This window comes from Nelumbo nucifera, chromosome 8 (genome assembly GCF_055504915.1).
Source record: "Nelumbo nucifera cultivar China Antique chromosome 8, China Antique-T2T, whole genome shotgun sequence".
NCBI lineage: Eukaryota > Viridiplantae > Streptophyta > Magnoliopsida > Proteales > Nelumbonaceae > Nelumbo > Nelumbo nucifera.
Window position 1 is genome coordinate 30880463 of NC_142656.1, and position 24284 is coordinate 30904746.

The following is a 24284-nucleotide window of genomic DNA, read 5'->3' on the forward strand; positions in this document are numbered from 1 at the left end:
CAAGAAATTTACCTTAAAATTTTTCAGAAACTAAAAAGGAAAAGAAGAGTATGACAATATAACAGATCAAAGTTCATTTAGTTTCCCTGTGTATTTATTTTATTGAACTGAAAAAAGAGCAACTAACCTGCTTGTTTGCAAAAATGAGAACAACAGCACCTTTTAACTCATCCTCCTGTTACAGGTCCAACAGGCAAGGTTAAAGTTCTAAGATGCCCATTAGTGCTTCAATTCATTATGGCATGCGAGCATGTGCCTTAGTTTTGGATAAAACAAAAAAATGAATAAAGCAAAAATGTAGCACAATTAGGTAAGACAGCAAGAACTCTTGGTTAAAAAGATGGAAAGGCTACAAATATAGTAGTCCACACTCCACAATTAAGAAAACATTGCAATTTTGAAAATTAAAGTGAGCTCTTTGGTAAATTTTATAGCCAAAGGATCCTAAAATAAATCCTCTTTCACCCATCTCTTCCAATGGATAACCTTGTGTGTAGGGTGCACAACCATTTCACAATCAATAGCACCACTATTGGAAATGGCCACCTCAAGAACACCATTTGTGCAACTATTTGCAGTGTTCAATGTACACCTCAAGCCAAGAGCAGATGAAAAGCTACACATCTAAAGAATAGTCCTTAAAAGGAACTTCATAAAAACCTAAGGAAACATAAGTTGCTTTATTGTTTTGACTTGGTCATATTTGTGTTTAAGGTTACTAAGTTCATTGGCATGGAATTTGAGATGGCATTAATTACTATAATTTCCACAAAACATGGGCATTACCTCCAAAATTGCATGAAATTCATCTTTGGCTATTACCATCCTGTCGGTGTCACTGGAATCAACAACGTAGATGATAGCTTGAGTATTTGGAAAATAGCATCTCCAGTATGGTCTGTACACAACAAATAGGCAGGTAAAATTCCATTTTTTTCTTAGAAAGCACTGATCCAGTGAACAATCAAGAATAATATTTAGAAATTACAGAAGAAAAACCAAATAGGACAAAGGAAAGCAAGTGAAGAAAAAAAAATATCCACAACAAGTTCTAAAAAGCACAATAAGATGAAGCAAAACACATCAAAGAAAGATCAGAATGGAATCTGGAGATGAATTGCTTTTCATCCAGGAGAGAGAGATGTGATGCAGGGCCCACCCAAGCAAAAGCTATTAGGTGGCAGAAATGGGCCCCAAACAAGATGAAGGCAAGCCCACAAGGCCCTAAGCTTGCTAGACTAAGCCTTGATTTACCAAACCAGTAGGCTGTAAAGAACTCAAAGAGATCAAATAATCACTGGAACAAGTGGAAAACTGGAAATAGAATTGATAAATGGGTAAAATGAACTCAAATAGAGCTTACGGACTTTACATAAATAAAAGAAAGGACTAGAGAGGATCTCCAACATACTAATTAGAGAGGATGGCACAAATTCAATAACAAAAAAGAAATCCAAGGAGAATAAAGGAAGGAAAATGGTAAGAAAGAAGATGTATGAAGAGGTTGAGGAAGTAATTCATAAAGCAAGAACATAAGAAAGACAACGAAAGAAAAGGTGAACCTGAAATAATAAGATAAAGATTCAATAGACTAATACTCAACTCAACCGATGTTTTAAAACATGGAAGCGTGATGCAAGGTGTTCCACTACCTGGAGGCATGAGGCGTAGCTCAAAATGGAAAAGGCATAAGCCTCCCAAGCACAAGGAGGCATAAACCTCCTAGTGAGGAGGAGTTGGAAGAAGAAGAGGAAGAAGCCCCCCCCCCCCACCTTTCTAGCTAGTGTTATGCATCTTTATTCTTAATATAAAACAATTTCATAAAAATGAAATAAATTGAAATCCCCTTCCTCTTCTTCATCCGCCTCCTCTTTAGGAGGCTTACGCCTCTTACATTACACCTCACGTGTCACACCTTCAGGTAGTGATGCCCTGCATCACTCCTCCATGTTTTAAAACATTGGTCTGTTGATGGTCGATATATCTGGGCATATACTATATATATTAATTATGTTGTATTTCAGGATTTTATTGTTGAAATTTAAATGACCTAAGGGTTCTGAGCAGAGAGAGAAGACAAATGAAAAGGGCCCCTTACAAGTTAACCATCAAGAAAAGAGAAGGGCCCCTTCATTTTCCTTTTTTTTTCTTTTCTTTCTATAATTACTCCCCCATATTAATTAGAACAAGAACTCCACCCATTAATCTTTTAGTTTTTTTCTTGCATTATTATCACTCTATATTTAGTAGTAAAAAGAACGTGGCCTTCTTTAGTTTTTAATATCTTTTTGACACACAATTCCTTTACAAAATACTTATCACATTGAGTGTCTTGGAGTGATGTGTGCTACACAAAAGAGTATGAGAGTGCTTGATTTAGAAATCTAGCAGGATCATAAAGCATAAATATGGTAATGTAAGGGACGGATTGGGTAAAAACTCTTTGTTCTGACTCCTATGGTGTCAATGTGTGGAACAAGGTTTAAAATGTCAATGCCAATGAAAATGTCAATGCCAATGGAAAAGTTGGTCATCCAAACATAGAAAATATGTCAAAAATGTTAGAAATATTGTAAAAATTACAGACATGGTGGAAACATTGTGAAACATGCAAAAACATAGAATGATACTTTGTGAAATGATAACAAGAAGATGGCAATCAAAATGAGTAAGTAGATTGTTGATTCAGAGTCCTTTGGGGGTTTGGTTCTTACTTTAGGTCTAGGGTGGGGTGGTTTTGTTTGCTTTGGGTATTATATGGGTTTTGGCTTTTGCTTGTTTGTTGTTCTTGTGTCGGTTCTTTTCGCTTTGTATGGGGTTTGGAATTTGAGGGTTGGACTTCTTGGGATGGTTTAGCATATTTGGGTGTTTTAAGCATTAGTTGGGCGTCCTTTGGGTGTTTTTCCTTTTCATTCGGGTGATTGCTTATCACCTTGTATCCTGTTTTTTGTTTTAATATAATTTTTTACTTATCATCAAGAGAGATGATAAAATAAGTGTAGACACACCTTTTTTAAATTATTATCTTGTTCTAAATCATCAAACCAAACTAAGAAACTAAGGTTATAGACAAAACAATATGCTATGGAGTTGTCCTGTATACCTTAAGAATCAAAGCCACGTGACAGAATGAGTTCAAACGAAAATTAAACTCAGAAAATGCAAATGGTTCTAATTGTTTAACCAAATAATCTATTAAACAAACAAAAACTAATATTTATCTTCATGTTTGAAAAGAATATTGAGATGGCTTAAAGGTGGTGATCATGTCCATTAGGTGGTCAATAACATTGCTACTCCACACATCTACGGTATTGTCACCAACTTATGTTATAATACTATCTCTTATACTCAATATAGTGCCAGTAGAGTTTATGGGGGAATATGTCAAATCAAGTAAATTCTGTGTCGGTACCCATGGAAATAGAAGCGTCATGGAAATATTCAGAAATTTTGGACATTTTAAAGCATGGTGTGGAAATGATCAAAGGAGAGATGAAGTTTAAAGATGTGTCCCAAAAGTGTTTCTTTTACATTAGGGAATGACCAAAATATCATGTTTTGGATCAGTGGTAGACTTGTTCATGGGCTGGGTAGCCCAGCGGGCTTGCTAGGCCTTCTTTATTGGGCTTGGACATTATTTAAGGCTTGTAGGCTCAGGCTCTAAATATCAGGCCCAATTACTTTTTGGGCCAGGCTCAAGGTTTCTCAAATAAGCCTAACCCGAGCCCGAGCCAAGCCCAATAACATTATTATATATGGGCCAGGCTCAAGATTTCTAAATAAGCCTAGCCCGAGCCTAACCATGGTCCAATGATCACCCCTATTGACAGGTCACTTTTGGCACAGACTGACCTCAACCCAAAACCAACCAAGACCCAATTAAGGCTAATCAGACCCCAACCCAATATGGTCAGGTCAAGGCAGGTTTTCCACTTAATTGACCCACTAGCATCACTAGCCCTCAAAACAGTGTCCAATGGGAATGGTCCCTTGACCAATGTTTTAAAAGCGCAAGGCGCAAGGACCAATTTGCCCCGAGGTGCAAGGCGCAAGGCGAGGTGCATGCCTTTTTGAAACAAGGAGCAAAAATACAAAAAAAAAATTCTAAAAAATAAAAAAAAAAGTCAGAAAATGCAAAAAATGCAAAAAAAATCAAAAATATTAAACATAATATTAATAAGAAATATAAATTTAAATTTTAAAATTACTAGTTTAAAAAACCTATTATCTAAAATCAAAATACATAAACATAACATGTAAAGCATATTCAAATAAGAATTTAAAAATAAAATCAAACATATAAAACATTTTCAAGCATGTAAAGCCCACAATCTCTTTTTTTTCCTCAATTGCATTACTTCAAGTAGCTAATGTGATGTAAAACATATTACATTCCTGATTCTATGAGTCGCCTTTATGCCACACCCCTCAGGGCAAGTCCAAACAAGTCCATGTTAGGGTCTTAAATTCTTAATTCTCACGCAAAAAAAGAAAGATGAATGAATGAACAACATTAGCAAATTGGGGTTCTTGGAGCTTTGGTGGGTTAAAAACAAGAAAAAGTGTACAATTTTCAAAAGGTGCACGCCTAGGACAAGGCACATCAGGCGCACGCCTAGGCACACCAGGCGTGCGCCTTTTGAAAGTGCTATGCCTAGGACCTAGGCAAGGTGCCTACCTAAAATGTGCCTTGCCTGTGCACCTAGGCACACCTTTTAAATCACAGCCCTTGACTCTTGTTAGAGCATTTGGAAGGTCAAAATAACCAAATCTTTGAACACATCTAGAACTTGGGAGAATGTGGAGTTAATACCCAGTCATTAGGATCTGTCATGAATGAAGAGTTAAAAATTAAAGCTCATCAACTTTTTTGATAGAAACGACTTAGTTCTTAGTAGCATATACAATGCTTGTTTTTCTACATATGATCTTTTCAGCTAAAGAGTTTCTTCTCTTTTATGACCTACTGTACTTGAGTCACAATGTACATGCTACTCGCCCTTCACACATCTTAATGCATATTTATCTAAGCAAAGAAGTTCAATGAGCATTAAGAAGAGCAGCTAAGGACATTTAAGAACCATATTCTGTAATTAAAATGATAAGAAAAATCTCAATAAACCAATTACTCTTTTAGGGTTTCTGCAAATATCAAATTCAGATAATAGGATAAAACAGATTCATCAATTTGGTAAAACTTGACTGAAAATATAACTTTATTAAGTTACCAACAATGCATATATGGAAAAAGCTATACATGGTATACATGCTCAATCTTGAAAAATGATGGTAAAAAATCTTCAATTTAAACAAAAAAAATGGTGAAATTTTAGTTGAAAAGGGAAAGTTTACCTGATACTTGTTTGCCCACCTGTTTCAACAAACCAACCCATCCATATTAAACTTAAGTTGGCATAACAACAAATAGAAGAAACAAAACTGTAGAAGAATAAACGATAGCAAAAAATAACATGCTTTTTTAAGTTCTTAACAAATAATAGCAACTTAAGGACAGTTCAGTCAGTTAACAAAATTATAGAAAGCCCCAAAAAACTTCATCAAATACATTTCGGAACTTATTTTAAGGTTAACCGACTAGCTATCAAACAGATGTCACGTGCAAAACGTAACCTTATTATTTGGGCATAAATAGCATTAAATCATTTTATCCACGAATTAATATCTGTTTACTTTTGAAAAAAAGGATGTAGTAAAACCATAAAGAATCTAAACAACATATTAGCCCAGGTTAGTTTCTTCAATAAAAGGAATCACAATTAGACATTGCAAACAACAGGTGCAGGTTAGATTGGTATGCACCAGATGAATAGATCTTCAACATGTTGCTACATTTACCAAGCCAAGGGCATAATATGGCTTTATGTTTCCAGTTGATATCACTGTGAAGGGATATGAATGGTGAACAAAACTCCTACCAGTTTCAAATGGATCCAGAAACATGGAATACAGGAAATGCCCAGTGCAAATTGGCACATATGGAATATACAAAGTTGCAGTCAGTCAAAATACCCAAAACACTTATATGGACTATGGGTCAAATACATGAGCAGGGTTTTGACATACTGATATTTGATCATGAGAGGGACCAATAAACATTATTGAGATTCAGCAGTTTCTTATGATTTTCTTATTTGTAATCATTAGTAAGTGTTTTTGGGTGATTAGTTAGTGTTGGGCCCAAGGCCCATAGTTTATGTTGTTTTTTTGGAGCTGTTTTTATGTTATGAACAGTAGCCTCCCTATTAAGGGCAATATTAGTCTTTGTAATCAATCTTTCTTTCTTTTTTCTTTTTCTCTGTTATCAAATCAGATTATTGTTTTCTCTTTTTCTACTTGGTATTTGCAACCCTATATCAGCAACTGCATGGTGAGGTAGAGAGCTGATTAAAGACTTCAAAAGTGTCCAGTTCTTGGTTTTTGGTGGATCTAGAACCCTTTGTGTCAGATCTTGGGTTGATCATAGTAGGACTCTTCCTGATCTTGGGTTGATGAGGAAGAATTGGAGGAGGAAGTCTTGAACTATAGGACTTTTTATTTTCAACCTAGGAAGGGGTGCTATGGATTTTTTAGACTTCTTAGTGTTTTCTGAAGGGGGGGTGGTTCAAGTTCTAGAGTTTTCTGAGGTCTCTAGTGGGAGCAGCAGCCTTTTCTCCTATTTCTACCGGCTCCCACGGAGACAAAAATCTCTGTGGGTGAAGGTTTCTAGATACTAGAAGGTTGCTTGAGGCCTCTAAAAGGGAAAAATCTATTTTTTTCTCATGTACAGTTGATTTTATAAACTATTTTGAGAATTATTAAAAGCAATGGAGTTTGAGTACAAGTCTACTAGTGAAATGGGACTAGGTGGAGGAGGTGCTAGTGACCCTTTTAGGGCAGGGACCATCACTACAATTAGATTGAATGGTACAAACTATTTGGAGTGGTCACAATCAACCAAAATGGCTATTGGTGAAGAAAAGAAACTTAAGACTAACTCTTCCTAGTGGGTGCAGGAGAACTACATGGTGATGAGCTAGCTGTGCAATTCTATGTTACCCAATATAAGCAAAAAAATTTCTATGGGTTATGGGCTAACATATCTAAGGAGATATGGGGTGGAGTTGCAGAGACTTACAGAGTGTGAATGTTGCTAGGGCCTACCAGCAACATTTGGGATGGAGTTATAGTCTTACAAAGACTTACCAGTTGAGAAATCAGGTGATTGCTACTAGGCAAAGAGATAAATCTATTGCAGTTTATTTTTCAGCCCTCAAAACCTTATGGCAAAAGATAGATCATTTGGAGACTGTGGTTTGGGAGAGTAGTAAAGATGAAACTACTAACCAGAAATTGGTAAAGAAGAATAGAGTGTTTTAATTTCTACAGGACTTAACCCAGAGTATGATATTGCACGATAGTATGTTCTTTACCGTGATAGTGCAACTCTCTCTCAGGCATATGCCTTTGTGTTTGGAGAAGAGAGTAGGAGGAATGTGATGATAAGGAACTTAAACTTTGAGCAATTTGCTATGGTTAGCACAGTTAAACCTAAGCCTAGTGGGGATAAGGGTGGTAGTAATGGTAGGAAGGAGGACAAGAACTTGATCTGTGACTACTGCAAGAAACCTATGCATACCAGAGATGCCTGTTGGAAGCTTCATCCACACCTTATACCAAGTCGTCTTAAAAGCAAAAAAAAGGTACATTAATATGGTAGTGATTGGTGACTTGTCTGAACCACCTACCACCATGGTTTCAAATGCTACGACATTTCGCTAATGTCACCCGACATATGTCGATGTCGAGGCTCACCGACATATTTTGGACTAAATCGGTCCAAATAACCTAAAAAAGACAGTTTTTCCTATTATGTCGATAGGATGTCGACTAACGTACATTAATAATATAATATATTAGTATATTATATTAATATAATACAGTATATTAATATAAATTATTCCATTAATAATTTATATTTAATATTTCAAATAAAATATTTATAAAAAAGAATTAACAAAAATAAAAAAAAAAATGAATAAATTAATTACTTTATAAAATATATTTTTCAAGTAATAAAATATTAACTAGTTAGTATTTTTAAAATATTTATTAAAATTAGAAAATGTTTCTTAAATTTTATAATAAATCATATTCTAAATTTAATATAAAAAATCAGAACAAATTTATTAAATTTTATACTAAATCATAATTTATTATAAATTTAGTATTAAAAATCATAATAAATTCATTAAGTTTTACAAGAAATCAGAATTTATCATAATCTTAATACTACAAAAAGGAGAATCAGTTTATTAAATTTATAATAAAACATAATGTATTATAACTTTAATATTTAAAAAAATCAGAATAGATGAATTTCTATTTACTAGTGTGAAATAAATATATTAGAATTTATAATAAATCAAAATTAAAAATAAGAAAAGAAAATATCGAATAACCTTGTAAAAACATAAAAATGCATAATAAATCAGTAAATCGTCATTTACTAATTTGTTATTGATCTTAGTTTCTTAGCTTTATATAATGGTTGGGAATAAGATAATTGTCTAGAAATATGTACTAATGATTCTTTTATCATTTTACAAAATATCATTGCATATAATATTTCCACAATGTCTCTAATTTTTACAATATTTCTCCTCAACGTTTCCGACATATGTCCTATATTTTGGTAAGCGACATTTCCATCGACATCGACATTTTAAACCTTGCCTACCACAACTTCCTTGGAGTCAGTTGCAGGCTTGCAGCAACAGCAGTTAGGGCCAAGTTGGAGAGATATGGGTTGCTTTTGAGCCAGAGAGATACATCTAGTTTCAACTCTTCACCAGGTGGACAGCAAGGTGCAAGTAGCCTAGAGCTAGTCCTTCTACTTCATTTTCACATACAAGTAGTTTATATGCCACTACAAATTATGCCTCCATTACAGGTAAGGAGGGACCTCCCTGGATTATAGACTCGGGAGCCTCAAAACATATAACCAATATTTCCACCATTTTTACCCCATACCATATCTACTCCAGTAGAGATAGAGTGTCCACAACTCTAATGGACACTTGGGAATGGTCGAAATTGAATTGTTCAATAATTTGTGAATTGTTCAATATTTTTTTCTCCTAATAATTATGTTTTGTAGGATCTTGAATCAAAGAGAACAATTGGGAATGGTCATGAGGTGAATGGAGTCTACCTTCTTGATGTGCTTCCCAGTCATCGAAGTCATCATGTCAGCTACAAGAGTACGGAGTCAGAGTCAGTGGGTCAAAGTATGCTTTGGCATAATCAGTTAGGGAATTTGTCATTTGGTTCTTTGTGTTTTTTGTTTCCAAATATGTTTAAGTCTGTTAAGTTGTCCAATTTGGAGTGTGAAGGTTGTGAACTTAAAAAACATTATAGACATTCATTTAAGGCAAGTAATAAAAGATGTTCTTCAATTTTTTATATTGTGCACACTGATGGGGACCATATCATGTTTCTTTTATGGGTGGCTACCGTTACTTTCTACTATTTGTGGATGACTATTCACGATATTCTTGGGTATACTTGATGAGATCTCGTGTTGAGGTACCTTCCTTGGTACAACAGTTCGGTCGGATGGTATTGGCAAGTTCAGAGTACAAAGTGAAGGTGTTCAGATCAGATAATGCTAGGGGATATTTTGAAGAAAACCTAGCATCATATTTATTAGAGAATGGAATAGTTCATTAGAGCAACTATACATATACTCTACAACAGAATAGTGTAAAAGAAAGGAAGAACGGACATATTGTGGAAATACCAAGAAGTATGATTTTGGGGTGATGCGATTCTCATAATCGTCTTCTTGATTAATCAGATACCCTCTCATGTTCTTGGATACACTAGTAGAAGGGTCCCACCTGCAACTAAAAACAAAATCCTTCCTCTCCTTTTTGGCTCGCACCCTCTTGATCTTTAATGTTTACAATTTAAAAATATCCATTCACAACTTTAGTTCTAAGATGGGCATCAACATGCAAAAACTCATCTTTATCTTCAACTTTGTAATTTCTTCTCATTGGCTTTAAATTCTTTGTTGTAACCAGTTGCCTCTTCTCTATCTTGAGAGCCAATTCAAAAGCATGATCTGAATCATAAATTTGAATTGTAGACAATTCATTCTTTGTCTTTCACTTATTATAATGTCACATCTAATATATAATTCATTAAGTTTAGCATATATTGGACTTTAGATAGCATAACTTGCTTGAGATTAATCAACTCCACACATAAATCATCATGAAAATATTGTGGAATGTACTTTTCTTGCAGACACCTCTTCATCTCTACTCGCGTAGTAATAGGATATTCACCTTCGTTTTCTAGTTGTTGCTCAAGAGCTCTCCACTATACTTTAGTATGACCAACAAGCTTTGTGCATGCAAATCTTTTTTTTTTTTTTCTTTTGATACTAAAAGAAAATTTATTAAAGAGAAAAAAAGCGAACAAGAGAGAGGTGACAAGCAATCAACTGCAAAGAAGAAGAGACCTCAACACAGACATGACTCAATATCAAAGCAACCTACAAAGGGACCTTTCAAAACCTAACACCCAACACCCCCTTCCACCTAGGCCCCAAAACAATAGACACAACAAAAAACAAAAACAAAAAAAGCAAGATATGTGCCAGCCACCATTACTCCACCATATACCCATCATCATTCTCATCTTCTGCTTCACTCCAAGCCTCTCCTCCTTCCCCCACAATAACTTTCTCCAAACTCTCCTACCTCCTCTCAAACTCTTCAATGGCTTTTCTAGAAAATGCATCTCCTCCCAAAAAAGACCATTTTTTTCCAACTTCAATATTTTGTTAGTGATTTTCTCACTATCTGGTCCAACCTTCTCCCTTTTTTTCTCCTGAAATCATGCCAACTATCCTTGTGTTAGCTCCGTTCCTTTCCTCAATATTCTTGGCTTGTTGTTGAGCGTTAACCATCTATGAAGCTGAAATCTGATGGCAATTCAGTCCCCCCCAAAGAACAACTAACTCCAATAATTTCGTCTTCATGCCTTTTTTCTTGTAAACTTTCTTAAAATTTTTTGTACGACCAACACCAACCAGGCCTAGCTTTAGTCTAGAGAAAACTATAGTTACATGAACAATATGCGTCTTACTAGAAGCCTTGTGCTTCTTAGGAACCAAACCGTCCTCAATAGTTTTGCATCTTTCATCCAAATTCCTCCTGCAACCCAAATCAACACCCAGCCGACCACAACCTCTTCAAAACGAACTAGAGAAACAAATGAAAGCTCGTCATACTTGGCATTTGCTTCTACGAATGGGTCACCTTCTTCAACCCCAATAATCTTGTTGGTTTTCATAATGATATCCAATTGGTTCGAAATATCCCCCAAACGTGACTCCATCCCTTTTCCTCCTCTATATCTCTCAAACGTACCTCCACCAAAGAAGAGCCAACTTCTTGAGATGGCTTGAAAGCATCATCCTGAACAGTAGAGACATCGTACACTGCAGCAGTCTCACCACCATGAAGAACGCAAGTCTCCATTGATAAACCAACCGCACCATCTGCACCATTAGAACTGTCAAAAATAGAACCAACAAGCAACTCCTCTTCAACTCTTTTAATCGTTTTATCACTTCCTTTGTCCCCTCTCAAAATCTCCCTGACCCGACTCAATTTTCTCTTTAATCTTCGACACTTTTTTCCTTTTAAAAGTGACACTTCAATTCTCATCACGGAAACATAGACAGTCGGTTCCCAAGTTCCCCCTTATTAACTCTAAGCCTCAAAAGGAGTTCCCCACTCAAACCATCAACCAACTTCTCAATTCAAGGAGGCTTTTCCACTCCAATGCTCAAACTTTTCTCTCTTTCTCCACCTGGTCCCACCTTATTATCTTTTTGATCCTCCATGTGTCCCACCAACTCCTTTTGTACACCATTCCCAACACTTTCCCGTGAAAGTGGACCTAGGTTGGGATTCGAAACGTCTTTTGGTTGGGACTCCCCTTGGCTCTTCGAAATCCCCACTGTCACCCCTCCTATCAAGATCCACTTCACTGCCTTCCTTAGGGGAAATTCTTTCCATATTTCCCAAACTACCCTTGTCTTCAACCTCCAACTATGAAACCTTCAAGCCAAACTAACTATTGGACTTCCCACCTATTTCAACAAGAAACTGTGGCTTTTATTGCTCATCCTCCCCCATGTACCCGTATTCTCTACCCATCTCTTCGAATAAGATCCCTCTACCACAAGTCTCAGATCGTAAGACTCCCAACAACTCACAAAGATAGAGAAGAGAGCACCAAATCAATTTCATCTAGTTCAACCAAGATACGTGCACAAACAAGACTCCAACAACTCACAAAGATAGAGAAGGCACCTGATGGATTTCATCCAGTTCAACCAGGATATGTGAACAAACAAGAATTCTCCAAGAGCTTGTCTTAGAATTAACAAATCTGAATCTTCCACAAGCATCACCCACTACTTCAGAAGTTTGAAAACAACAAGCGTGAAGAGGAATGTCGTAAACATTAATCCACACCAAGCTTGTTGGACCCAAACCTCTAAGTGCCCAACCCGGGGTTCCATCTTTCAATCCTCAGATCAGGAGACCAAAACTGAGTGTATTGACGATCCAAAATATTAACTACCTCTTCGTTTCCGAAAATGAACAAAAATAAACCAGCATCACTTGGAGAAAATTATTTGACCTCCAAGCCCACCCACTCCTTCAAAGGTTCTTCATCTAGGTCCGAGTTAACAAAATGACCCACCAAACTCCTCTTAAGCAAGCCCAGTCGCCCAAACACACTCTCGTTCAAGTACACATGCACCTCCCTTGATATCGTTATTTTGTTACCAAGAAATATCTCCTCCACTCACCCTAATCGGAGTTGCATGCGGAACCTGCACAACCCCCATCTTTGCTTCATGTGTGCAAATCTAAACCTTTGTTTTTCAGACATATCATGCCCATCAAAATATTCTTCTAGTTCAGGTCAGCAACCCAATCAAATAATGCTTGCAGGTCTTCATCTCCCTTGAAATTAGGTATTTCCTTCTCTTTTAACATTCTTGAAAATCTCATTCCCATAGTCGACATTATTAGATCTATTCCACTAACTTCTCAAATAAGTCAACCATAGACCCATCATATGGTTCAAAAACCCAATCATTGATTCTAGGCCCATGAGATTGTTTAGTAAGATTCCCTAGGCCTATAGAACTAGTCACTTTGTGAGAACATAGTAACTAATCATTAGCTCCGATACCAAAACTGACATAGCAAGTCTAGAACAAAACTAACACAAGCTAAAAAGAGAGAAGAATAGAGAAATAGGAGAAAGGGTAGAGAAAGAGAAAAGAGAAAAGAGAAAAGAGAAAAGAGAAAGAAATCCCAAGGAATCACTCCAAGGTCCTAGAATCACTCCAGGGTTTGTAGCAATCACTCCATACAACAAACTTGCAAAAGAGCTTTCAAGAAATTTTCATTCATTAGCTTCAAAAGGAAGAGAATAAATCTATTTATAGAGTGACTTGTGTGGCCCAGAATACTGTTCATCATAATTACAAAAAGGGTAAATTACAAGACTCCCTTGTACTATGGGGTCTGTGACAAAGACCCCCTGTACTTTGTTTTGTGACAAAGACCCCCTTCCATTAGCCTTCCATCCAAAAAGATGAGAAGTCTGCCATTGCAATATTTTTTAATCCCCATACTGCCCTTGTAATAACTATTCAAACAATTTTAACTCCCTCACGATTTTCGGCCACACAAGACGTGGGCCTGGGGCATGGAGGTTGGACCCACCATTTGGTTCTGCTACTGGTGATGGTCTAACAGGAACGTCGACGTGTCGAGAGTCGGCAAGCAGCTCTACAACTGGGTACCAGGACGTTGGGGTTCTGGCTTAAGGATGGGACCGGGGACGGGCGAGATGCGAAACCGGACGTCGGTGACTTGTTGCACCATCTAGCGGAAGTTGGCGAGGTCGGCCGTGATGAAAGTGGTGGGAGACCGCTTCGATGCCCGGGACTTGCACTTTGAGATCTTTCCGATGGCGGCGGGGACAATGTTTTGGCGCTTCGTGGCCATTCCAGGCTCCGATCCTGAGCCCGTTGGTGTTGGCACGGTTTCAGGCTTGATGAGGTTGAAGATGGAAGTGACCGAGTTGGTATATGCTGCTACTGTTCGGTGTCACTGAGGAAAGCGTCGGAGACCCACAAGTCAGTGAAGGTCCAGAAAGTCCATGGCTCGAGGCTCGCCAAGTTATCAGAAGATGCCATCTTCTTGTACTCCCTTTATCTTTCTTAACTTGTTGCGATTCGAGTGCAAGTCCAAGTGAAAACAAAAATGATAGAAACAACAGAACCTCTCACTGCATAGTTCTGTTATTGGACGAAATTCACCAGAAAATCAACGAATTTGCTGATTATGGCGAAAAGCTAGTTGCACTCGAATTGGTTAGACTTTGGAACACGTAGATCTAAAGGAGAGTACAAGTAAAGATGGAAAGCCAGGGAAAGAAGAGATTCGACAAGCTATGAAGCGCGGAAAACAGAGAGAATAGAAAGTAATTGATAATTCGATGAAGTTGAGATGAATTACAAAGCCTGAGAACAGTTCTGAAAGCAGTGTAAAACCTAGAAGAAATACCTCAAATCAAGCAAATCTAAGGAGAATTTGCATGAGGAAACTTCGGAACAAAGCTCAATGAAAAACGAACAGTCGGAGGAAACAACTCCACTCTCCGAAGAAAACTAACCAGAAAAGATGAGAACCAGGGGAGTGTATGTGAAAGTATATAAAGAGAGAGAGAAAGGGAAGGAATAAGTGAGAGAAGAAGCGCAAAAAGAGGAGAGGGAAGAGAGAGAGGAGAAACGAGCGTTATATCGAGGAGGTCGCCCATCCCTGGTCCCATCCTTAAACCAGAACCCCAACGTCCCGGTACCCGGTTGCAGGGCTGCTTTCCTGTTTTTTTATCAATCAAAAAATTCCAAATTTGATTTTTCAGCTCCTGCATTAGAGGTGTCAGAGATGAAGAGGATAATATTATAGCTTTGTACTCAGGTCCTATTGGAGTTGGTGACAAAACAAGAGCAGAACTCAAGGCCACAATTTATGGAGTACAAAAAACCTTTGGAGATGAGAGCAGAATTCCATTTTTTTAATCAATCAAAAAATTCCAAATTCGATTCTTCACTCCTGCATTAAAGGCATTCAGGGATGAAAAAGATAATATTATAGCCTTGTACTCAGGTCCTATTGGAGTTAGTGGCTAAACAAGAGCAGAACTCAAGGCCGCAATTTATGGAGTGCAAAAAACCTTTGGAGATGAGAGGAGAAAATAAATATTGAAGGTGATTCAAAGGTGGTGATAAGTTGGTTGCTGAATACAGGGGAAATTGTATGGATTTTAGGAATGAGATAACGCAGTTTAAGTGGCTCTCAAGAAACATACAGTTGAAAATTAGATGGGTACAGAGGTCAGCAAACTCATTGGCCGATATGTCAAATAAACAAGGGGTTAACAAAAACCATATGTTTTGGGCCCAATTGTAATGCAATATTCCCATACTGTAATAGGAGAAAGATAGAAGGGATATGCTCTTATAGTCTTTTCCTTTTTGTATTTGTAAGGCAGCTGCTAATTTAATTTCTATGCCTTGACCATCTCAATCTCTGGGATGCTAACCCTTGCATTTCTCTTTATTCTAATAAAATTGATTGTTATGAAGTTATCCATCAAAAAGCCAGTTCATCATTTATCCTAGGACCTTTGCACCTTCTAGATGCCTAACCTAATGTGTAACTTGATTCAGATACACAATTAGACTACCTATTTAATTTCTTAGCATATCAATTCCTGTATATGAAAGAGCTAAGTCCATCCCAAGAAGAACTAGACCACATTCAATTCATCTTTAGACTTGCATTATTCTTCATACATCATAGAAAAAGTGTCTAATTCCATAATTTTGGCATATTCTTTCTTGGAACATGTTATAGATGTCAATGTTTTCCTAGAGACCAGAAAAAGAGCTTTTACCATTGACTGAACCAAGTCCATTTCAAAAGGAGGTAGAAGAGCCACTAAAGACTAGCAGTTCAGAAAGAGGGATGGAGGGAGGGGGAGAGAGAGTAGGGATGGCAATTTTCCCTATCCTGCTGGGTACACGACCTCCCCAACCCAATCAGATTGGGTATGGATACTGCTGTAGCGAGGATGGGGGGAATAATTGGGAAACCCAATCAAGGACAGGAACAGGGATAGGGAGTGAAATCCTAGCCCCAACTTAACCCCAAATATATTTGTGTGGGTGTATAGATATATAGATATATATATATTTGGAGTCGTAATTATATATTTGTCCAATATTTGTAGCAGAATTATTGTAATTATACAAAACTATTTTCAAAATTTAAAATATATATACATAACATTATTTATATTTTAAATTTTGAAAATAGTTTTATATAGTTACAAAAATGCCACTATAAATATTGGACAAATTTCAATTTCTATGCTATCTCGGTGATTAATGGTGTTAGTTTAAGTGTTAAACCAAGTAAGATTAATTTTTTTCTTTCTTTTAAGTAAATCTTTTTCCTAATCATATATGGGCTCCCATACCCTTCAAGGCAAAAGCAAGCTTTAAATAAACAAAAAAAAATTGGGGATTCGGGTCCCAAATGGGGAACCCATCTTCATCAGGTCGGGGGTGGAGGTTCATTTTTCTACCTGATGGGGATCAAGGACAAGGGTGGGGAGTTACTTAAAAATCAGGGATGGGGATGGGAGTCTGGTTCCTACCATTCCTATGAGAGAGAAAGAGAGAGGACTCTAAGAATGAACTACTTGGCTCCAAAGTTTTCAAATACGGTAGAAGAGCCACTAAAATCTAGCAATTCATAAAGAGGAAGGGAGGGAGGGAGGGAGGGGGAGGGGGAGGGCTGTCAATAGGACTGGATTTGGTCCAATCCAATATTGGTCCATTTAAAAATGAACTGAACCAAACCCATACAAACCAAATCAAATCCAGTCCAAATAAAATGCAAATGGACCGGATTGGGTCCACTCCAATCCAAATTGAATCAAACACCAAAAATAATATGAGAAATCCAAAAAGTATGTAAAAAAACTACAACACCTGCTGCAATCCAATCCAATTAAAATGCAAACGGATCGGATTGTGTTCAATCCAATCCAAAGTGAATGAATAAAAGTACATTCTTTAAAGTGTTTTTGTAAAAGTACTTTTATAAATGTGCTTTCGTAAAAGTGCTTTTATAAAAGTACTTCCATAAAAGTGATTTTATAAAAGTACTTCCGTAAAAGTGCTTTTATAAAAGTACTTTCGTGAAAGTGCTTTTATAAAAGTGCTTTCATAAAAGTACTTTCATAAAAGTGTTTTTATAAAAGTGCTTTCGTAAAAGTGCTTTTATTAAAGTGCTTTCATGTAAAAGTACTTATATAAAAGTGCTTTCATAAAAGTACTCTTGTAAAATGCTTTCATAAAAGTACTTTTCATAAAAGTACTTTTCATAAAATTACTTTTATAAAAGTGCTTTTGTAAAAGTGCTTTCATAAAAGCGCTTTCATAAAAGCACTTTTGTAAAAGTGCTTTCGTAAAGTACTTTCATAAAAATGTTTTTATGTCGGCTTCAGCTTTGATCAGTTTCAAATTGGACAAGGGTTTGGCCTCATGATCAAATTATTGGGAATTTGGTTTAGGTCCGATTCAGACCGATAAGAATATGGACCAATTTATTTTGGATTGGCCAAATCCAATAATTATAACAGACCATCCAAATCCGATTTGATAAGGTTTGGATCGGATTGGATCCAATCCAAAACCGGTCCATTGGCACCCTTAGGGAGAGGGGGAGAGAGAGAGGACCCTAAGAATGAACTACTTGGCTCCAATGTTTCAAAAGAAGGTAGAACCGAAGAAGAGCCACTAATGACTCAATTCAGAAAGATGAAGGGAGAGAGAGGAGGGTAGAGAGATAGGGAAGACTCTAAGAATGAACTACTTGGCTCCAAAGTTATTAGAATACTACAACTTACAATATTAATTGCTATTCTATTCATACACTATCCTATGATTGAATCCTTTTTGTAGAAAAAATCATCATTATTTTTTGAATCTTATCATTTGATCCATAAACCTTACAATTTATCTGATCCATACAATTTGAAACAATTCTGTACTTCATTTATTTTATTAATTGTTTTCAAGGAAATTTTTTTTAATTCTTTCTAAAGTAAAATATATTAGAGATATGCAATCATATTTACAGACATTTTTTGGGCTTAGTTTTCATGATACATGGATCCAAGAGCCATCATATTTATGGCAATTAGTTAACTTTGACATAAAACTTGGTTTTATCATTTTCTACTTAAAGTCTATAAAATAATAAAAACCTCATTACATTAGTTATATAAAGGGTTGATATGAAGCTGAAAATGCATACAATTATTATGTTACATATTTACGCTTTTAGTCTGAGAGTGGCCACTTTGTGCACAAAAATGCTAAGGGTTAGGACCATATCCGCTTTTAGTCTACCCCTACCAAGACTGCAGATCAGTGATTTAAAAGGTGCGCCTCAGATCAGTGATTTAAAAGGTGCGCCTGAGGCACGCCTAGGCGCACAGGCGAGGCGCATTTCAGGGTGTGCGCCTCACCTAGGTCCTAGGCACAGTCCTTTCAAAAGGCGCACGCCTGGTGCGCCTAGGCATGATGCGCCTTGCGCCTCAGCCCAGGTATGCGCCTTTTGAAAATTTGATGCTTCGCTCACTCACTGAAGCTCCAAGAACCCCCAATTTGGTAATGTCGTTCATTCATTCATCCTAATAAAATGTCTTCTTGAAAAACAAGTAAAACTATAAAATCATTATTTTTTGTGTGAAAGCTAAGAATTTAAGAGCTAAGGTGGACTTGTTTAGGCTTGCCTCGAGGGGCATGGCACAAAGGCGGCTCATAGAATCTGGAATTTAATATGTTTTACATTACATTAGCTACGTGAAGTAATGCAATTGAGTGAAAAAAGAGATTAGAGGTTTTAAATGCTTGAAAATGTTTTATATGTTTGATTTTATTTTTAAATTCTCATTTGAATATGCTTTACATAATTGCATCTTATGTTTATGTATTTTAATTTTAGATAATAGGTTTTTTAAAACATTATTTTAGAATTTAAGTTTATACTTTTTTATTAATATTATGTTTAGTGTTTTGTTTTTGAAAATTTTGGCATTTTTTTGAATTTTCTGACATTTTTTTTATTTTTTAGCATTTTTTCATAATTTTACGCCTTGCTTCAAAAAGGCGCGGGCTTCACCTTGCGCCTTGTGCCTCAGGCGCAAATTGACCCCTGCACCTTTTTTGTGCCTTGCGCTTTTAAAACACTGCCGCAGATAGCTGTAACCAACATTTGGAAACACTACAACAACATTTTTTATCAGCGTACACTATAGCAGCATTTTGTTTAAGTTTTTAATTTTTAAAATTTGTAGAAACATAAACAATATTTTTTTTGTAGAAACATTGCTTATGACACAATGCATGATCCAATTCAACTCCACCTTCTCTGTGACTTATGCTACAATTACAATGTCCAAAACATTGCTTTCCTCTAGGATCCCTCCAAAAGCGGGAAAACTTTTTCAAACAATCTTAAAAGCAGGAAAATCATAACCTTATCTAGGAAATTAAATAGGAATATGGAGCATGGAACTTCAGATTATGTCACGAGATAAGCCTAAAGAGAAAAGAAGGGGACTATTTGGAAAAGGGAAGAGAGATACAGAAGACAAATACAGATATGGGAACCATGAGGAAAGAATGGAACTTGCTGCCAAAGATCTCTCCTCATCAAAACCCCATTAAAGGAGAAAAGAAGGTAAAACATTACAAATGAACCTGAGCAGACTATGAGCATAATTTGTCAAATTGAACATTAGAGTCCCACACCAAGTCATCAAATACACAAAATGCTATGTGATAAAAGATGGCTAGATGCTTATTGCTTAAGTGTACTTTTCACCAAAGTGAACAATGCAATGCTTCTTTCCATAATTCTTCCTAAAAGCAGACCTTCTCATTCAGATTGGACAGTAACTTCTTTTTCCTTTTTGAGGAAAGGCAAGGTATGATGTATTGTATTACTGTAGAAAAAGGGGGAAATTGCCCATAGGCCATCTTATATCCATAAAATCTGTACTATATGCTTTCTCTTGATCAAGAAAGACCTTCTGGAATATTTACAAGGCATACATATACTTGAAATAACTACTAAATGATGTCATACAATTGCTTTTTGAACTGAATATCTAAACTATGTTCTAGTTGATACTCCTAGGACATAAAACAAAATTTAACTATAATTTATTTTTACAATTTAGTTTTTCAATTTTCTTTTCTGACATTATATTAAATTTATATACCAATTGTACTAAAGCTTCCCCATGTTCTGGAATTTGGAAATAGAAGCTTCACATAATTAACGAGAAACCAAAAGCAGCAATTCATGCCAAGAATTCAGAGCACCAAATCCAAGCAAATTTATTGCATATAAGCATTAAATTTGTTTTCTTTTTCCATATTCACAAACTTGACACACAAATCTGCTTCACTGAATGCTGGAATGTTACATGAAGTTTTTGGTTTCATATTATTTGTTTTGTCTTTGACAGGTTTCCAATAATAAATCCTACAGCTATCTACTCAGCAGTACCTTGACTCCTAAATGGCACTTTTCTCTCATTTTGGTGGCAAATCAAGACCCTATGATATTGTCCAAATTTCAACTGAGCTAAACCCAATGGGTTTATCGCATTAGATTTTCCAAATTAGAGATTTTAAATAATGCTTTTGTTTTGCAAGTTCAAGATTCAGGTCAATAATCACATACGGATATAAATACGGATATAAAGCACCATGCTTCTTTTTTTTTTTCCCTCTCATGAATCAAAGTAATCATAACAGATTGCAATATCGTGTTCTATCATTAAAATGGATAACAAAGAAAAGGCCGAAAACAAGGCATAGAGAAACATACCCAGATCCCAGACTTGAAACTTGATATTGTTGTACTGCACGGTTTCCACATTAAACCCAATTGCTGCACCATAACAAAACCACTCACTCACATAAGTCAACAGTACAAAGAAGAGAAAAAACTTATTAGGAAAAGATAACCTAAAGATTTAATTTTAGCATACATACTTGGAATTGTGGAGACAACTTCCCCCATCTGAAGTCGATCTAAACAAAAGTTAAATTAAGGTCCAATATATATCAAAACAAGCAAAACCCGAAAACCACGGAAAAGAGAAAAGCGCAAAAGAAGTTAGAAAGAGAGAAAAGGATACAGAGAATTGTCGTTTTTCCAGCATTGTCAAGGCCAAGAACAAGGATCCGAGCTTCCCTGTTACCGAAGAGTGAAGAGAACATTCGAGTAAACAGGATCCCCATTGTGGTTCTCGAAGAGAGGACTCAGCACATCAATTGTAGCAGATCCAAAGCTGAGATGCCTCGATAAAATTCAGATCAGATCCGAGAGCAGAACCCTTTCCCTCCTGCAAACCCAGAACAATGGCAATGAAGAAAGAGAAAGATGGAGATCTGACAGGGGGATGAGGATGGATTACATGCCTTAATAGAGAACAGGGTCTGCTTGCTGGCTTTGGTTCTTGTTTTGGAAATTGTGAAAACAAAAGATCTAACTAAAACCACCCAAAATGAAAATGTTCTTTACAATTGAAAAACGCTTGAATTGGAAGCGAGACAGAGAGCTCTCTCCGAGTGACCAAACCGAGAAAAATAAACAATAAAGAAAAATGAGAAGGCCAATTGGAAACTGGAATACACGCAAGAGAGTTTTATAAAAGTCTGATAACGAGGAATTGGAAAAACCGGAAAACTGCGATCAGCCTGTACCTTTTAACCAACGGCGCAGCTCGGACGGGAGAGTGGCGAGTGGTTCAACCATCCGGTTTGACCATTTATCATGCTTAAATAAAATTTACAAAATTTTAAAAAAAAGAAAATAATTTAAAATTATCTTTTAAAACTAGGCTTCGGTTACACAAAGAAAATTATCATTTGATAAAATTACTTTACATCAAAATAATGATATTATGTAAGGATAAAAGGGTAAGTTTGGCCTTAAGTCAATATTTTTAAGAACCAAGCAACTCAAAAAGTATATTGGCCACCATTCCCACTTTAGATGGTCTAGTATGAACTTGTTGGACCGAGAAGAACAGTCAATAATTGTTGCCTTTGCAATAGGGGGTGTTTACGGTCTGGTTGGTTCGATTTGGAAAAGATCTCAAATCAAACTAGTAAAAATTATGGTTAAGAAATTCTCAAACCAATTCAACCTATTTTATTATAATTTGGTCCATTTTTAATAGAGTTTGTATAATTTTATTGGGTTTAACCCAATTAGAAAGCCCAAATAGCATGTTTACCTATATAAATAAAAATTATAATTCAAATGTCAAATCAAGTGCTATCTATTACTATTATATAAATTCCATTTACACTTTCTCAAACATATATAACTTTTTGGGCCATGGTTTTTAAAAACGGGTGACCGAACCGGTCAAGGGTCTAGTTACCGGTTCGAACAGTTCGACTGTTCGACCCGAACGGCCGGCCCGTTCTGACAAAAAAATTAAAAAATTAAAAAATTGGAAAACGGTCAAAACCGTTCGAACGGTTAACCGGCCAGTTCAACGGTTTGCTGACCAAAATCAACGGTTTTGGGGGAAAAAAGCGGTTTTGGAGGAAAACGGAACCAGTCAAGTAACCGGTTCCTGGTTTTTCCGATCCAACCGTCCGGTCCAATCCGGTTTTAAAAACAATGTTTTGGGCAATCAAATTACTAGTTAAAAATGAAACAAACAACAATAATTATAAAATACTTATATAGTTATGAAATATGTTTAAATGTAAATCAATACATACATACATATATATAATATGTATTATATTATACACATTAATAAATATATTATTAATAATTTGATTTATGGTTTGATCTGTAATGTAATATAGGATGAGGCTAATAAGTTCTATGCAAGTTGAGACCACTCTAAGACACATAAGAAACTTAAAATGATTCCACCACCCAACTAAGTAAGCATTGATTGAGTTAGCCTTAACAACCCATTTGCCTTGACGATCTATCTTAGTTCATATTACCAAGATACATCATTGCAAGATTTCTAAATCTATCTTCATTTTCATTTACCAAGTTAGCTTCATAATGGGATTTATGAAATTGTCTTTAATTATAAATTTTTTAAGAGATTTAGTAATTTTCTAATAAGGATTGCCTAATCATAAGGATATAAAGAGTAGGCCAAAGCTAGAAAAGTAGTTTTATTGATTTTTCTTTTAATTATTCAGTGAAGAGCTTTTCTTCTTCTTCTTCTTATTTTTCGACTTTAGTTCTTTTCTTCATGGTTTTTAAAAATGAACTGGTGACCGAACCGGTCAGGGGTCCGGTTACCAGTTCAAACGGTTTGGTCGTTCGACCTGAACGGTCCAGCCGTTCAACCTGAACGGCCGGCCCGTTTTGACAAAAAAATTAAAAAAATAAAAAAAAATAAAAAATTGGAAAACGGTCAAAACCGTTCGAACGGTTCAAATGGTTAACCAGTCGGTTCAGCGGTTTGCTAACCAAAATCAACGGTTTTGGGGGAAAAAGCGGTTTTGGAGGAAAACAGAACCGATCAGGTGACCGGTTCCCGGTTTTTCCGGTCCGGTCCGATTTTGAAAACAGTGCTTTTCTTTAAAGCTTCTCTAAATATGATTTATTTTTTACTTGCACTATTTGGTACCAAAGCATAAGTTTGATCATTCTTTTGATTATGCCTCATAAGAAAAAATAAGTGGTTCACATCATAAAGAAGGAAATCAACAACAAAACACAAAAAGAGATGATAGAGTTGAAAAGACAAGACAATTCACTTATTCTAGAGTTTAGATCACTATGCTCTCATTCTTAAACAAGGGATAGAAACTCCGGTGCAAGTGTCTCCACTCATTCATTTTCATCATCAAAGCAAGTAACCAAACTGGCTGCAGTCGTGGGTGGTGACTAGAGACAGTAAGAAATGGGTTTCAAGATTAAGATCCCAAAATTCCATTAAAGTATGACTCCAAAAGAATGCATAGACGGGTTACTCGTGGTGGGAGAAGTCCTTGAATTTAAAAGTTCTTAATAACCACTTAGTTTAGG

General features: G+C 36.2%; 1 protein-coding gene and 1 pseudogene across 2 annotated transcripts in view; both read right to left on the reverse strand.

The window, feature by feature from the left end:
• The window catches only part of ARF3 (ADP-ribosylation factor 3), a 33045-nt gene extending 11098 nt beyond the window's left edge, over positions 1–21947 (reverse strand). The window contains exons 1-7 of one of the 2 annotated variants that reach the window (XM_010267067.3): positions 21686–21947; positions 21403–21609; positions 21257–21295; positions 21090–21152; positions 5356–5374; positions 787–898; positions 128–175 (exon numbers count right to left, since the gene is read on the reverse strand). In XM_010267067.3, the coding sequence (XP_010265369.1) occupies positions 128–175; positions 787–898; positions 5356–5374; positions 21090–21152; positions 21257–21295; positions 21403–21505 (384 nt within the window). In that variant the 5' untranslated portion in view covers positions 21506–21609; positions 21686–21947. The remainder of the gene's footprint in view (positions 1–127; positions 176–786; positions 899–5355; positions 5375–21089; positions 21153–21256; positions 21296–21402; positions 21610–21685) is intronic. The other variant, XM_010267068.3, reaches the window with a different exon arrangement.
• LOC148789819 (calmodulin-binding protein 25-like) lies at positions 13645–14437 on the reverse strand (annotated as a pseudogene).
• Positions 21948–24284: the final 2337 nt, after the last annotated feature.